The following is a 15,265-nucleotide window of genomic DNA, read 5'->3' as shown; positions in this document are numbered from 1 at the left end:
CTTAGTCGGCAAGATCTTTCGCGTAAAAAGTGTGCGTAAAAGTATGCTTGGTCATTAAATTGCCTCCACACTAACAACATCCATGCTGTGGCTGTGGGGGAAATTAATTGAACGTACATCATCAGAAACCCTTTAACTCTGAATCCTAAAAGCAGAATATCTGCTGTGCCCCCCTCTTTCACTCAGAGATTATTCTGCATATTTATTTATTGTTGATTAACCCTCCCCCAAAATGATACCTTTTATTATACTTCAAACTAACAGGGTATACCGACCCACTTCCACGAACATCTGTCCAGATCTTTTACCTGACTCTGGTGTGTGATATCTGATATTATCACTTAGTTTCCAACCACTGCATCTATCAGCTGTTTACTGACTTCTCAAGAAATGATGTGCTCTGACATGTCCTCTTTTAAAAACGTTTACCTTAAAAGTAAAAATAAAAGTATCTTCCTGTAACTCCAGTGCCATGTGTTACATTCTCCCTCAGCTTAACAACCTGGAGAAGGCAGTGGCTGCAACTCACACTTTCCTGAAGAAGAACCCAGATGATGTCCTCTTAACAAAGAACATGAACTACTACAAGACACTGTTTGACGTGGAGGAATATCTCATTGATCACGAGGAGCAGCCATATGAAGTTTGTACCCTAAGCACTGTCATATTGCACCAATGAGAGGTCTGATGTTTGAGTTCTATGTTGTTGTTTTTTTTGTTTTTTTTAAATGAATCTCTTTACTACACAGAGTGTTTTCTTGAAAAGTGTGACGCTCTACAACAACGGAGACTTCAGCAACAGTGCTAGAAACATGGAGCAGGCCATCACACAGTACTTTGAAGTATACAACCTCTGTTTAGCTGGCTGTGACAGCTCATATGAGATTGTGGAGTTCAAAGATTTCTATCCCAGCATGGCGGGTAAGAGGAGAGTCATTCAGGAGCAGTTTAAATTCAGATTATTTGAGGCAAAATAACATTTTCTCCTTCTTGCTTCCATCAGATCTCTATATAAATGCTCTGAAATGTAAATTTAAATGCGAGGAGAACCTGACACCCAGCGTTGGAGGCTTCTTTGTGGAGAAGTTTGTAGCTACTATGTATCACTACCTCCAGTTTTCTTATTATAAATGTAAGAACTATTACCAAGACTTTGGCTTTGTTTTGCAGAGATCTGTGTAATATAATGGGTTTTTTAAAAACATGTATTACTTTGTTTCCAGTAAATGATGTAAAGAACGCTGCTCCGTGTGCAGCAAGTTACATGCTGTTCGACCCCAAAGACCAGGTGATGCAGCAAAATGTGGCGTATTATCGCTTCTACCGGGAGCAGTGGGGCCTCAACGATAATGATTTTGAACCTCGGCCTGTGAGTAAAACAAAAACTGCGCCAGTCTTCATTCATCGGCTCTTCCAGGACTTGAGCGGTTTAGCTGCAGCTCATGCAGGCTGGATTGTTTGGAAGCAGCAGGCGGTGCATATTGCAAAGCAGGAAAATGGTAGCATGAAGCGGTCACGGCGTGAACATTAACACAATTTCAGGGTGGTAATTAGAAACTTGTATAGTTGTGTAGGGCAGATATGTTTTCCTGTCTTTTCTGCAGGGTGTAAAATTGGCAGCAGCTGCAGTGCAGTTTATGGGCTAGACCCATCTGAAGCTGGTCTAGCCTGTAAAGTTCTTTGCATCCTGGTTTTAAATACATGTAGTGCTGCTGTAAACACATGAAGGCTTCTAAACTTAGAGGAGAAAAGCCAGTAAACAAAAAACCAGCTAGCCAAATTTGTTGTTCAGCTCTGTGTTGTAAAACTGTTTGTTTGTTCCCACTGGTTGCTTGAGCTTACACAAAAGCTGATGTCCCTTTAACTTTTCCAGGAGGCACTGAGGTACTTTAACCAGACGACCAAACAGAAAGAAATGCTGGAGTTTGCTCTGAGCTACCTGCAAACAGACGATGAGGTATGTTTCTACACTTGGCTCAAAGGCTGATGTTGACTAATGGCGCACTGTTTTTAGACAGAATGAGGGCTTGAGCTTAAGCGTCAACGGAAATTACATTAATTCCTTTAAAGAAAGAAAAAAAATTTATCTGAAGGACTAATCTTTATAAAATATGGCATTTAATTAGCAGCATTAAACAAACCGAACTGTGGCACCAATTTAGCAGAGGACAAGCTATAACAAAATCTTTTGCCAATGAGTTTATGTTACTTATTGCTGGTTTCAAACCTTATCTAATACAAAATGATGATCATTTTGATAGATAGACTGCAGTCTGAAATATTATAAGAGAGAGACATGGCGCAAAAATAATTCTCACTGAAAATGCAGAACAATGACCAAGTCAATCAACAGCTCCAACAGGAAATGTCTCAATCAAGCACAGACACAGTGGAGGTTCACAATAGTTTCAGCACATTCCTCTACATTAGAATTGTAAAGACTTGGATGAATGTACGCTACCAAATGTTGTTCATACATAGTAATATAGCTTATAGAGGGGGAAAGCCTTTAAAACCTATTTTAGGCAAAGACTGGGAAAAGATTTATTTATTTCCTCAGTAACTTCAGTTTGCTGGTCAGATCCAACCCTCTCTCATGACTTTTGGTTTCAAGAAGCCAAGATGGCTAGAAGCCCAAACATCAGTGCGACGCTTCAAAACCACACTTTACAAACCAATGGGTGAAGTCACAGTGGCTATGCCAATCTTTTTATATGCTGCTACAGTGGCAATGCACTTAATTTACAAGTTAGGGATAGTCCAGTTTGAGACTCTAAATATGTATTGTTTTAAATGTCCATTAGGAAAACACTGAACGCTTACAGTCTGACTTCTATACCAATTTGACATTTTCTTACAAAAACAGTAACTATAAATGTTCATCTAAACTACAAAGAAATCCTTTGTTATAATCCAGCTACTGGTATACAGCTACGATGATCATATCTGACTAAGCTTGCAGAGATAATTATCTCTGAGATGTTTTTTTTTTTCTTTTAACAACAAAAACAAAATTCCACCGGTCCCCTTTGTGCTGGAACAGTGGCTGAGGTATCAGACGCAGACGCCTGAAAACCTCAGCAGATAAAATCCAAACTCTCTGCAGGACTACAGAGGATAAAAATAAGTCTTTGACTTGGAGGATCCAGCTGGGGTTTACTGTTATTGTTTTTCAAAATGCAAACTTCATATCTTCTTTAGGAGTGTAGACCTTTACTTTGGGGGAATTAACCAACAAACTAAATGTAGAGAACACAAAGGAAAAGAAATCAGAGGATGAAAGGGAGAAACAGGGGTGAAGGCTGCGGAAGAAGGGGTGGAGGGGGTTGTCTTCCGGCAGCAGTGTGTGGTATGTGGCTTGGAGGTGTTGGCCACTGAGACTGTGCCACATCCATTTAACTCAGGCCGGCTCCTCCCAGCTTCACACTGCCTGGACCTGAGAAGGGGAAAGGAGGACTGTGAAAGTTCAGGCTGAATTACAGGGTGCAAAAGTTGACAGATTTACAGACATAAGAAGAAGAATGTGTCAGTGAATCTCTGAATAGTACTGTAAGTAAGGCTACGTCCACACTAGCCCAGATAGATTTGAAAATGGCCTTTTCATCTGAAAACACTCCGCGTCCACACTAGTGTTTTCAGTCGTTTTCACAGAGTTGTGCATCCACATTGAAAGGGCCGAAAACGCTTAAGTTCCATTACTGCACATGCGTGAAACACAAGAAGATTCAGCCTGCCTCATTTCTGTCTGCCGTTTATTTACTTTCCAGCTCATTGAAACGTTGCAGCAAAATGTCGAGGAAAAGCACCAAGTTTTTTGCAAAAGCGAGTGAGAATTAAAGAATTTGAAGAAAAGCTATCTGAAGCATGTACAAACTGATATTAATCTTTAATAGGGCTGTCAAAATTGAGAGCAAACAAAACAACTCCGCTACCTTAGTTTAATTGGTCACATGACTGCATCACATGACTAAAATGCGTCATCGTTTTCGAAAGTCTCCGTTTTCGCTGTCCGCACTGTGACGCGAAAGCACCGTCCTCAAATGTATTCGTTTTCGAGAGCGTTTTCCTTCGGGGAAAGTGTGGACGGGAGGCCAAAACGGAGAGAAAACAATGCGTTTTCAAACGCAACAGTGTGAGTGTAGCCTCATTAAAGAGTTTTCTGTTAATTTGTTTTGTTTTTCTCTTTTACATTTTAGGAAGTTGTAAGTCCAGAAGAAATGACCACCTCTCGCTCAAACCATCCTGACACTGAGTTTGAGGGTATGGGGGATTATGAGGAGTCCCTCCTGGCTGATTGGTGGCAGGAACCCAAAACTAAGTGGGACACTGGAGAAGTCATAGACTGACATCTGTCTTTATCTTCGAGCAGAACACTTTCACGTCCAACTCTGTCCCACCTCCCATGAAAACATGCCCAAAAAATGCTGAACCATCTACAGACAAACATCTAGATTCCTATCAGTATTATGCAAAAAAACCAAAAACACAGAGCCCCCCTGGTGATTGATTGTGGGGATTTCTTTTTTTCTGTTTTTTTGACAAGATTAAAATTCACAGCCTTGTTAGTGCATGCACAGCCATGAGTAAATGACGTTTGTGAGGTGAAAACAAATCTTAAATATGCACGGTAACAAAATAGAAAGCTACTTTTGTTATCGGGGAAAAATGAATATATTTGGATTTTTTCACTTTGTTATGTGAGCTTTTTCTCTCCCCCTAATCTCCCAGAGTGAGAAGCACCCTGTGTGTTTAGGGCCCTCTTACTGCAGGATATCAAATTTCATCCAAGTTACATTAACTCAACCCATGCTTCTTGTCATGGTTTATCTTACCGGGGGGCTCTGTTTTAATTTTAACTTAGTTGGTTATTAAATGGACACAATTACCCATCATGATGATCAGTATGAAAGACTAATCAATCATTGGGCTCAATGCTGATATTTGCCAATGACTTTTCTACAGTTTTTATTTACTGTTATTTAATGAAAGCTGTGAGGTGTGATATAACAATGCTGACATGGGGCTTTTATGTTGTTATTTGTCATCCACCAATAAGATATTGGTAATAAGATGCTTTTAATTAAAATAATTTAATGTATTCTTTTTGATTGGAATCATACATTTTTTTAAAATAACTACTTTAATAAGCTCAAATATACTTGCATTGTAAAAACTATTTTGATTACATTACTACTCTAATCAATTTATTTTGGAACCAAGTTTGATTAATATGGTGAAGATGTTTGATAAATTTAAGGTTTAAAAATAATGTTTTTATGTTGCAAATGTATTTGACGCTTGATTAAAAAAAAAAAAAAAAGACAATGTAGAGGTCGACCTGGTCTCTTGAAAAAATGTAAGCATCCAGTTTATATTATAACATGGGATTTACCCTATAAAAAGGTAGTTAATCTTATTTAGCAAGGACCCAAACCACAAACTACAAAAGCAAATGAAAACATTCTCATTGAAGATCTGTGGCGACGCTGGGGACAACAGCGGAGCATGAAAGCAAGATGTGTGGGGCATTTTTAGATGTACAACAGGAAGGCAAGTGTTTGGGATGTAGTTGCGCTCATGAACCTGAGATAAATAATCACCATTTAGCACAAAGCTCTTGCTGCATGGTTCACCCACTTTGCCCTCCATGTAGAGTAACGTGCAAAAGTCTCGAGCCACCCCTCATTTATTCAGTTTGTGTTAGTAAAATGGGAAAGAGGAGCAATTTATTTAAACATGCAAAGGCAAAGAAATGGAGTGTAAAAACATATTTTCTATACGATCATGGTTTTCTTCAGCACATCCTGAACTTTCTTATAATTTATTTAAGTAGTGTTCAGAAATAGTTCTCAAAGGACATTCAAAGCTCTTCTTTGGAGCTTTGAAACCGTTATGCACCAGGCATGAGGAGCCTGGTGCATAACTGCATAAATGCACCAGGCATGAGGAGCCTGGTGCATATCTGGTAGTTTCCTACTCTGTGTTTTTTCTATTTAGGTAGGCTTTTACTACATTGGCAGTGTGTTTGGGATCTCTGTTAAACAATTAAGCTCTTTCCAGATGGTATTAAATGATGGATCAAAGTCTGATGGCATTTTTCTTCCATTGTAATTCCATCAGTTTTGACAAGATCCCCAACACCACTGGCTGAAATGCAGCAATAAACCTTGACAAAGCCTCCACCGTGTTTTACAGATGACTGTATCTCTCTTGACCTCCTCTGTGCACATTGGTAATAATTTGAGGGAAAAACTTCAAATTTGAATTCATCACTCAGACCTGTTGTTACTGATTTTCAGTCCCGTTCTTGTGTAATTTGGCATACCTCAGTCTTTTCTGCCAGTTTCCCTTCCTTTATTTTGGCTTCTTGACAGTCACTGTTCCACTGAGATCATTTCTGATGAGGTGTCAGTTTTTTAAGCATATGACTTTTTTTTTTTAAGGTATTGCCCAAAGCCAAAGTTTGAAATCCATCAGAAATCCTGGAAAACTGTTGCTCAAGAAAACTTCAACAAAAATTAGAAGAAAGTCTGCCTCCTTGTGCACAAAATATAAAGAAATGAGCGATTTCAGACTTTTGCACAGTAGTGTAAATAGCTCTGAAAAGCTTTAATGCCATATAATTTACGCAATGTTTTGCATGATTCTTTTCTACCTTCTTACGATAGTTTCATATAATCATTATATTTAAAAAAAATTAAGAACCAGAAAAAAGCAGAAAGTCTAACCATCGATTAAAGCTGTGAAATACCAACAGACACAGGCAGTGACATGCGAGAGTAAGAGGTGTGGCTTCGTGTTTTAGTATTTTATTTTCCCTTCATTTTAATCCATTTGCAGTCTTGATTTCATTCCTTTTCATTAATTAATTTCAAAAAAGATAGTCTCTAAAAATATGGGGTAAGACGCATCTCATTTTCTTCCTTTTTCTTCCCGATTGCATTTGATATCCACTCTGTACATATTGTATTAATAACAATAGTGCATTAGCCATAGTGCAAAGCTCAAAACAAACCAAACTGACCGCATACGCCATCAGACAAGCTGCATTCTGGACCCCGAACCAGATCTCTTTAATCTCATTTACAAAGTTTCTGGGCTGAGGCGTTCACCCAGGGCTCAGGGCTATCAACAAATGTACAAAAGACTCATGGCATTTCATTTCAGTGGTAGTTAGAACTACAAGAGAAATGATGAGATGGCAAGCATAGCTTTTTTTTTTTTTTTGGCCACATTTAAAGATGCATGGACAGCTTTGTCTACAGGAGAGATTTGCAGAGGCAGGGCGTGTCAGGAGATGGATAGCTATAAATTTTCTCAAACAGATAAATTATTTTTTAAGCATAGTTTTAAATAAATCTTCATACATTGCATTTAACATTCAGTATATCTTGCACATATTTACAAATAGGTGTGCATACAGTTGGCTAGTGCTCATTTTTTTTGTAGATACATGACATGTTGAATTCTTTCTGTGCTGCCTTTAGGGTGTGTGGCTGCAGCGCACAACAGGTTGTAGAAAGAGATGATCTGCTAGAGGTAAAAACCAGTGATGGGAGGAATGTTCAGGTGTACACAGACACAACTGCCCCATAACATTAATGTAAACACACACATTCTTACTTTCTTTAAAAACCTCTTACACCCATACATTCACTCCTGAGCAGACAGACATAGTAAACTTCCTAAGCGTACAAACTTTGGGCCCAAAAGTGGTGAACACGCACAGACAGATATTGTGGAATGTATGTTGGTCGGTCTGTCATCGAAAACACTAAGTTACGGTCTCTGCTGCTTCATATATATGATATTTTTTTTAATGATCCCAAAACCACAACACCTAGCTTCCTTTTTTTGTACCTGAAAACTTGAGGGTGTGGGAGATTGGTGGGCAGGTAGGATGCCTCAAGTTAAGACTCAAACTGCAATCCAGAACAAACAGCTTCTACGATCAGTCAGTCTTTACTCACCTTTTCTTTGGAAAACATGCTAACAACAGTGTTCTTTTTGTTAAAGTTATCTCAACGTTGCCAAATGTTGTAGATTAAAAACTCATTTCTGTCCATTTTAAGATGCACCTTGTCAACGTCTGGACCTCGGAGGAACTGTATCTTAGGTCCGTTTCCTTAAAGAAAAAAAGGAAACAATACAGCCCCTGTTACGTTATTTCAGTCTGTGTGCTAGTCCAGCAATACCTGTGGACTCAAGTGACGGCCGGGTTAGTTTATGTGCAGGCAGGCATTGGAAAGACGTGTCTCATTTGGTCCACCGTTGATATGTTCTTGATCAGACTGTCCGAGACGTGAGAAGAGGTACACAGACACCAAAGCACATTCGTATAGCCACTGGACTGGAGGAAGACCCCGGTGTCTCCCACAGGGAGAGCCACCTGCTTGCTCTAGGCGTGGCCTGGACGTAATCCTCAGTGGCCTGCTGGCAGCAGCCACATGAGTATGATTTGGCTGGTATGGTGAGAGGAGCTCCACAGGTCCCAGGAGGACAGACGAAAGGAGCAGACGCGATCGTGGAGGAAACGATGCTCGGAAGAGGTTTTGGAGATATTGTGGGACAGTAGTGGAAGACCTATTTTTTTTTGTTCCCCTCTTCTTCAACGTGAAATGACACAGTGCGAGGAGGAAGACAGAAGTGGACAGGACACAGAGACAGAAAGACAGACAGATCTTATCCTCCACCAGATCTGAAAGACAAGTGAAAATTAAGCAATTATTAATATAGATATGCTGATATAGGTGATAGGAGATGACGATGAGAGAAGGTATTTTGCTTTACTGTTTTGTAGCTGATGTAATAGGAATGATCTAAAGTATTTAAAAAAAAAAATTAAAACAGGAGAGAACTGAAATGGAAAGGATTGAATAAGTTCTGTGGAGATGATTTTCAGATGGTGGATTACTGTGTCAGCAGCCATGCGGAGCGAGTTTGGGATGAGATAGTGGGATATTTTTAGGATGCAGCTCTGTGTACAGATTACATGGTGATATATTATACCTTCCTCTTCGAATGTTCCTGCATCCCATGAGAACGCCAAGAGAGAAGACAAAATGTGGAGATACTTAAGTCAGTATTGATAAAAGAAATGAAGAACTCATGACACACAAATAAGAATTAATGTGCTTGGCAAGTTATAATTTTATGTAAAAAGCAAAGTAAGTAGCAAAGCAAGTAAACACAACTTAGAGTGGACTTAAGGATTTTTTAAAGAGTTTCCTTCTTGTCAAACTGCCTCAAGTCAAGTCAGAATTAGCTACATCATGACTCAAACAATGACTCAATCCATTATTCATCTACCAGTCCTTCCCTAAATCTTCATCACATTGTAGTGATCACATCACATGCAGCAGGTCTACAGAAGTCTGCCACAGCTATGCCTGATAATATTACCCAGTAAGCCAGCAGTATGATTAGGAAGAGAAAACTTTGCTTATGGCTCATGCACACATGCACACATGCACAGACACTTCTGGCCCCAAAAGGACTGACTGCATTCTATAAACTAAGAATCACTTATTGCTTCTTAATTTACTGTTGTCTATATATCAAAGAATTATCATATACATCATATATCATATATACTGACTGTCTATTAGAGCAGCAGTAGTCCTTTTAGGTCAGACCATAAGTAGTGCATAATAGCAAGCATGCATAGGTGGAATAGTGCAGAAGGAGCACTTCAGCAAGGGCATTTGAGGTTAGGATGCTGCCTACAGAGAAAAGGGATAATGCAGGTGTTTAAAAGCACCAACGTAAGAGTATATGACAAAATTAATGCTTAGGTAAACCCAGTGTCAAAAAAACAAAACAAAAACGTTTTTAGTCTTTACATGGAGAGTAAACAGGTGGGGGAAAATGTGGCACCAGTAGGGTAAGTCAGGTCTGTTCTAGTAGACTTGAGAAAAGGGCTGTAGTGGTTCCTGGCAAAAAACATGTCTTGCCCTGTCATTACTAAAAAAATGGGTCTGGAAAGAGGATGGAGAGGGAGGAAAGGTGCAGGATGGAGCTCAGAGTTGATTACAGCATAGTTGTGTTTTGTATGGATCTTAAAAGCCAAAAGCGGTTCAAGCATTAGCACGTCTCAGACTTGACTCCCCATTTCCCCTCCCCTGGGCCGGGCAGTGAGTTGCAAATGGGCATCTAGTTCATAAACGTGAGAGTGGGAGGGGCGGGGACGTCCTTTAGGTAGAAGCAGACAGGTACACAAAGGCATGCCAGAACTCTTACTTAAATCCCCATCCTGTTCCCCCTAGGACTATAGCTGCCAGGAGAATAGCACCTGCGATGGACCCTATAATGATATTGGTGCCACTTGGACCTGCGCAGAGGAAGGAGGGGGGAAGGAAGGGTGCGGAGGAGGAGGAGGAGGAGGAAGAGGAGGGGCAGAAACAAAACAACACCACTAAAAAACACACGTCAGAAGACAGCATCAACACTGTACATCAACAACATCAACTAGAGAGAGGGAGAAAGAGAGAGAGAAAGATGGCAAGATACCTGCAGACAGAAAGAGAGATGCAGGGAAAGAGGAAGTAACCAGCACATGGGGTGGAGATGGGAGAACAGGCGGGTGAGCGAGGGAAGTCAGGAAGACAACAGTAACAAAAATACAAAGGAGAGAGTGTTTTATTACTTTGTTCTCATTCCACCTCTCCTGCTCTTTCAGCTGGACACCCTCCTGCTCAGGGTGGCTTTGGCTTTTTTGGCTCTATAAGAGCAGCAGCTGCTCAATTGCTCTGTGTCATTGGCAGACTGCAAGAAAGTAAGGAAGACACTTGAAAATCGCAGTGCCTGCAAAGCACACAGTACCACCACACACACACATTCACTACATACACATGCTCTAATGGATAAATGTGTCTCAACACACCCACACAATCTTCCAACATTGAAACCAAGACTCAGCAGGAAGGATAACACTGTGTGGTCTAAAAATTAACTTCCTCACAATATTCAGGTGAACTATCCTTTTTGAGGTAGTCGACTTCAGTACATGAAGAAGCTAAAGGGATGATGGGTAGAGACTATGAGGGGGATGTGAGAGGCAGACAGAAAGAGAGACATGGACAGGGTGAGAGTTGCTATGGACCTTTCTTCTCTGGGCCTGTTGCGACCGTGGGCTCAGGGATGGGATCGAAGACACTGCAGTCCTTCCCGGTGTAGTCCCTATCACAGATACACTTCACTTCATTACTGCAGGTCTGCAAGAGATTTGATAGGAGAGAGGCCCAATTAGCTATCTGCTAAGAGAAAGACGGGGCAGTTGAATATAATAACATTAAAATGATTTGGTATTGATCAACATAATCAACGTAAGCCTGTTCTTCAAGCAGGTCCTATGTGTGATGCTTAAAAGGGTGTTGAAACAGTTAAAGTTCACATAAAAAAACATAAATTTTTCATTCAAATTTAGACTGAAAAATCGACAGTGTCACTCTAAAATGAGAAGATATTAGCTTTGTCTTTTTTTCTTTTACCCCATGGTCAGAACAAATGCGTCCAAAGTTGGATCCTGGGCATGTGCTGAGGTTGAATGCAGCCACAGGGAGGCAGCGTCTCTCCAAACACATCATGTTGGGACCACATGGAGTGCCATCCTCCACATAGCCCAGGTCTGAGCCGTCCTCTAGCAGAGCATGGCCACCCCTAATTGAAGCATCCAAACATGAGAGATAGATAGGACAGAGTTAGAATTACAACACCAAGGGATACTAATGGACAACAGCCTTTGTGACTGATTGGATGAATTTAATGTGACTACCTGCAGTCCAAGTACTTGTTCTGGTGATAGAGGGTGAAGCTGGTCACTTCACCTTGGAGGTCTCCAAACTTTGGTTTCATTGTCACATTAGCACAGAACAGGAACCCGCATAAAACATCTCTAAAAGAAGCCGATGCAATAAGAAAAAAGGAACATGACATTTCACCAACAGTGCAATTCATAAATGTATTATAGATTTCTATACATTTATAGAAGTTTTATTTTTCCTTACTGACAGGCCAACTGAGGATTATGTTCAGGTCACGCCTAGAATGAGCAGGTGACTCTTTCACATTCATACACATATAGACAGAGTTTTTATTCCATCCTTACAGAACTTTATGAATGACTTCCTGATTGATGCATCAGTAAGTTGGTTGAGATTGCACACAAGGACCCTTTGAGGACTGAATGATTCAGAGATTGAATCACAGACCTTTTAATTAGTGGAAGACTATCTCCTGAGCCACAGCCAGGGTGGATTTTTTGGGGGTGTGTGAATCCCTCTAATTTTCAAACTTTTGCTATTTTCAGGATGTCTGGAAGGGTCAGGCTCTGTGGAGCCTTTTTTGTTGTCTCTCTGGACACTGTCCAGCTGCTTGTTGTCTTGGGATGACCATACCAGCAGTATTGCATGTGCCCATTTTTCCTCACTTTTCTTTATGTTTGAATCTTTTGAATCTTTTCAGTGAAATTGGTGGAAAATCTTAAAATAAGGCCACCATTCAAGAGACACTTGAAATTCAGACCGTGCAATAATAAGGAAAATGCTAACATACAGTGCAAGAAAACCAAAAAAGAGAATCGGGAATTTGCCACTTACGGCTTGTTGCACTGGAGCCAGCCTTGGCCATCAGGACCGGGGCCACAATTTCCTTTTTCTGTCCCCTCAGCGTTCAGCTTCTCATAACAAAACCTGTCTGCTGAATCTGAGATGGAAAAAACAAACAAATATACATATTCATATTTTAACTATCAGAATCAGACTAAACTAGTAAAATAAAAATGTCATATGCTGGAAGAGATGCTGTGGATGTGTTTAACACATACTATAGCCCCAGAGCCCCTTGCATTGTCCATCACGTGTCCTACATCGTCCACTGTAACATCGTCCCTAAAGGGGTGAAACAGTGCTAATTAGTGTACCACAAACTCAACTGCATATTAGAAAACAGCCAAAACCATCTCTTACCTGACTATTATCACACATGTATCCATCTAGCTTGTGGACATTATGAGGGCACTGCAAAAGTAGGAAAGTACATCGTGAACTGGAAGCCGTTTTATGTGATCTTACAGTTTTCAGTGTTGCGTACAGAGAGTGCTACCTCGCTAGAGTCTCCAGTGCAAGTTTCCGGGATGTCACAGTCATTCACAGCCTGTCGACACACCACGCCTCTCTGTTCATACTAACACGCATCAGAGGAAAAAAAAAGGCATCAGACAAACATGTCAATCAGTTGTCATATGGGTGGTTTTTAATGCATGCCGCGCAACCATACAGGCTGAGAAGTCTGAAAATGTTGTGAGTCATAAGAAACATGACACACTTCTTGTTCTTGTCACCGCACCAGCATAAATTAAGACTTTCTGAATCTTTTAAATTTCAGAAGTTTTGATAACATATAAAGGAGAAAAATACTGTAAATGCTCTGACAAAGTAAACCTGATGTTCAAATTTCTCTCAGTCAGTTTAATTTACTTTTCAGGCTCTTTGTAATACAGGGTTGCTCACCTTGCAGCCACTGCAGCAGAGTCCGTTACTGCACATGGCATCATGGGTAAGGGTGCACTTTTTACAGCAGGCTCCTCCCCTACGGGCACATTCCTGCCACCACAGACATGAAAACAGCTGAGTTCCAGAAAACAAGACACCATTTGGGGCCCATACATAGACATGATGTGGAGACGCTACCTGTTTCCAGTAGGTTAACCAGTCTAGCCAGTTACTTACCAGCTGGGATCCACAATCACACTCTTCTCCTGGCTCCACAAACCCGTTCCCACACTCAGGAGGGTCCAAGAGCTAAAAGAGACAAAGGTAAAAGATTAAGTAAAGGTTATTCAAAGGATTAAAGCAAAAAATAATGTGCGACTCCAAATTAAATATGTATTTTGATTTAAAAAAAGATTTCACAGGCCACATATCCACACGGCCCTCACCTTGTTGGGCTTGTTGAACAGGCAGCTGCCACCTCCCTGGAGCAAGAACTGGATGTACTCGTCAACGCTGCAGCGAGAAAACTTTCTGGGCAGATGGAATCTGTGATGACAAAAAAACACAAAGGAAGATCAAGACACTACATGACAAGGAAATAAAATAAAAACAGCATGATACTTTTCTGCCAGTAAGGAATGCCAGATCCATTGTGGGTGTCTGTGCCATCACGTCGCAATCTGACAGAAATGTTACCATCTGTAGTAAGATATTACTCAAATGAATAATTGAAATCTTTATTGTTCCATCTGGCAAGGGGAGCTAAATCCAAATCACTCATGTAGTAAATACTTTCAATTCACCATTTGTAATTCTTACACGGTGACCGGCACACTGATGTCTTATGTTTCAGCAAATTTGCACAAAGCATCAAATGCATCGGTGATTATCACCGGCTTGACTAATTGAAAGACAGTAAAATTTAAAGTTTCTCTCTGTTACAGGTGTTTCGTTTTTCAAGTCAGGGAAATTAGTAAGACAAAACTGTAGCTTAAAGGGATTTTACCCTGTGTCTTCCATGATGCATCCCACCCAGGCATCTGGGCATTTGCAGTCTCCTGTGAAGAACGGCAAAGATGATAGACATAAACTAAAGGAATAAAATAATGCACTGATCTTCATTTATAACTTAAGCTGTGAAGCTTTAAATGCTGTTGCAAGACATTATGAACTTGTACTCATAACAAATAAAGATAAGAGATACAGTATAGATCTATGTGTTTGGCATTGAAAAATACAACTGATGGTTATAGAGCCTATTCTTTAGTGGCAAGGATGCTTTAACCACCACCTCCTCCTTCTTGGAAGCAGGTGACTAATCACCTAATGAAGGAGTATAATTACAGAAGAGAACTGCTGGACAGGGACACTAACACCTCCACCCCACTGCCTTAATCCTACCAGCACCAATGTTGCTCTCTTACTTTGTTAATCTATTCACTCCAGTGCTGGGTTTACAGTTCCCTGTAAATAAAGCTTTCCTTCTATCTTACCTGCAGAGTTACGTGCATTGTTCCACCTCATCCCAATGTTCTGGCCAAGACTCTGGCACAAAGTGATGGCCATCGCACCTACATTTCCATACTGAAACAAATTCACATGGAATGCATGTAAAAGTTTGCTGTGAAGTGGGGACACATATTTTGCGACATATATTTATTGTGAGTCACATAAGTTGAGTTTATCCATCCATCCATCCATCCATCCATCCATCCATCCATCCATCCATCCATCCATCCATCCATCCATCCATCCATCCATCCATCCATCCATCC

At 40.5% G+C, this 15,265-nt stretch overlaps 2 protein-coding genes across 3 annotated transcripts in view; one reads left to right on the top strand and one right to left on the bottom strand.

Annotated features, from left to right (window-relative positions):
• The window catches only part of p3h4 (prolyl 3-hydroxylase family member 4 (inactive)), a 6,012-nt gene extending 912 nt beyond the window's left edge, over positions 1–5,100 (top strand). The window contains exons 2-7 of the mRNA XM_005920368.3: positions 494–643; positions 750–921; positions 1,004–1,132; positions 1,224–1,369; positions 1,874–1,957; positions 4,197–5,100. Of these exons, the coding sequence (XP_005920430.1) occupies positions 494–643; positions 750–921; positions 1,004–1,132; positions 1,224–1,369; positions 1,874–1,957; positions 4,197–4,346 (831 nt within the window). The 3' untranslated portion in view covers positions 4,347–5,100. The remainder of the gene's footprint in view (positions 1–493; positions 644–749; positions 922–1,003; positions 1,133–1,223; positions 1,370–1,873; positions 1,958–4,196) is intronic.
• A 1,693-nt stretch (positions 5,101–6,793) lies between these two features.
• The window catches only part of LOC102290982 (disintegrin and metalloproteinase domain-containing protein 11), a 19,889-nt gene continuing 11,417 nt past the window's right edge, over positions 6,794–15,265 (bottom strand). The window contains exons 12-26 of one of the 2 annotated variants that reach the window (XM_005920370.3): positions 14,984–15,074; positions 14,497–14,548; positions 13,937–14,036; positions 13,728–13,799; positions 13,509–13,601; positions 13,102–13,182; positions 12,966–13,016; positions 12,824–12,887; positions 12,597–12,702; positions 11,774–11,893; positions 11,490–11,658; positions 11,102–11,213; positions 10,240–10,330; positions 9,010–9,027; positions 6,794–8,698 (exon numbers count right to left, since the gene is read on the bottom strand). In XM_005920370.3, the coding sequence (XP_005920432.1) occupies positions 8,683–8,698; positions 9,010–9,027; positions 10,240–10,330; positions 11,102–11,213; positions 11,490–11,658; positions 11,774–11,893; positions 12,597–12,702; positions 12,824–12,887; positions 12,966–13,016; positions 13,102–13,182; positions 13,509–13,601; positions 13,728–13,799; positions 13,937–14,036; positions 14,497–14,548; positions 14,984–15,074 (1,236 nt within the window). In that variant the 3' untranslated portion in view covers positions 6,794–8,682. Of the gene's footprint in view, positions 8,699–9,009; positions 9,028–10,239; positions 10,331–10,357; positions 10,765–11,101; positions 11,214–11,489; positions 11,659–11,773; positions 11,894–12,596; positions 12,703–12,823; positions 12,888–12,965; positions 13,017–13,101; positions 13,183–13,508; positions 13,602–13,727; positions 13,800–13,936; positions 14,037–14,496; positions 14,549–14,983; positions 15,075–15,265 lie in introns of those variants that run through there. The other variant, XM_042218593.1, reaches the window with a different exon arrangement.

Source organism: Haplochromis burtoni, unplaced genomic scaffold (genome assembly GCF_018398535.1).
Source record: "Haplochromis burtoni strain Fernald_Lab_line unplaced genomic scaffold, NCSU_Asbu1 Contig_21, whole genome shotgun sequence".
In the NCBI taxonomy this organism is placed as follows: Eukaryota; Metazoa; Chordata; class Actinopteri; order Cichliformes; family Cichlidae; genus Haplochromis; species Haplochromis burtoni.
Note: the sequence above shows the minus strand (reverse complement) of the source record. Positions and strands in the feature narration are given on the sequence as shown.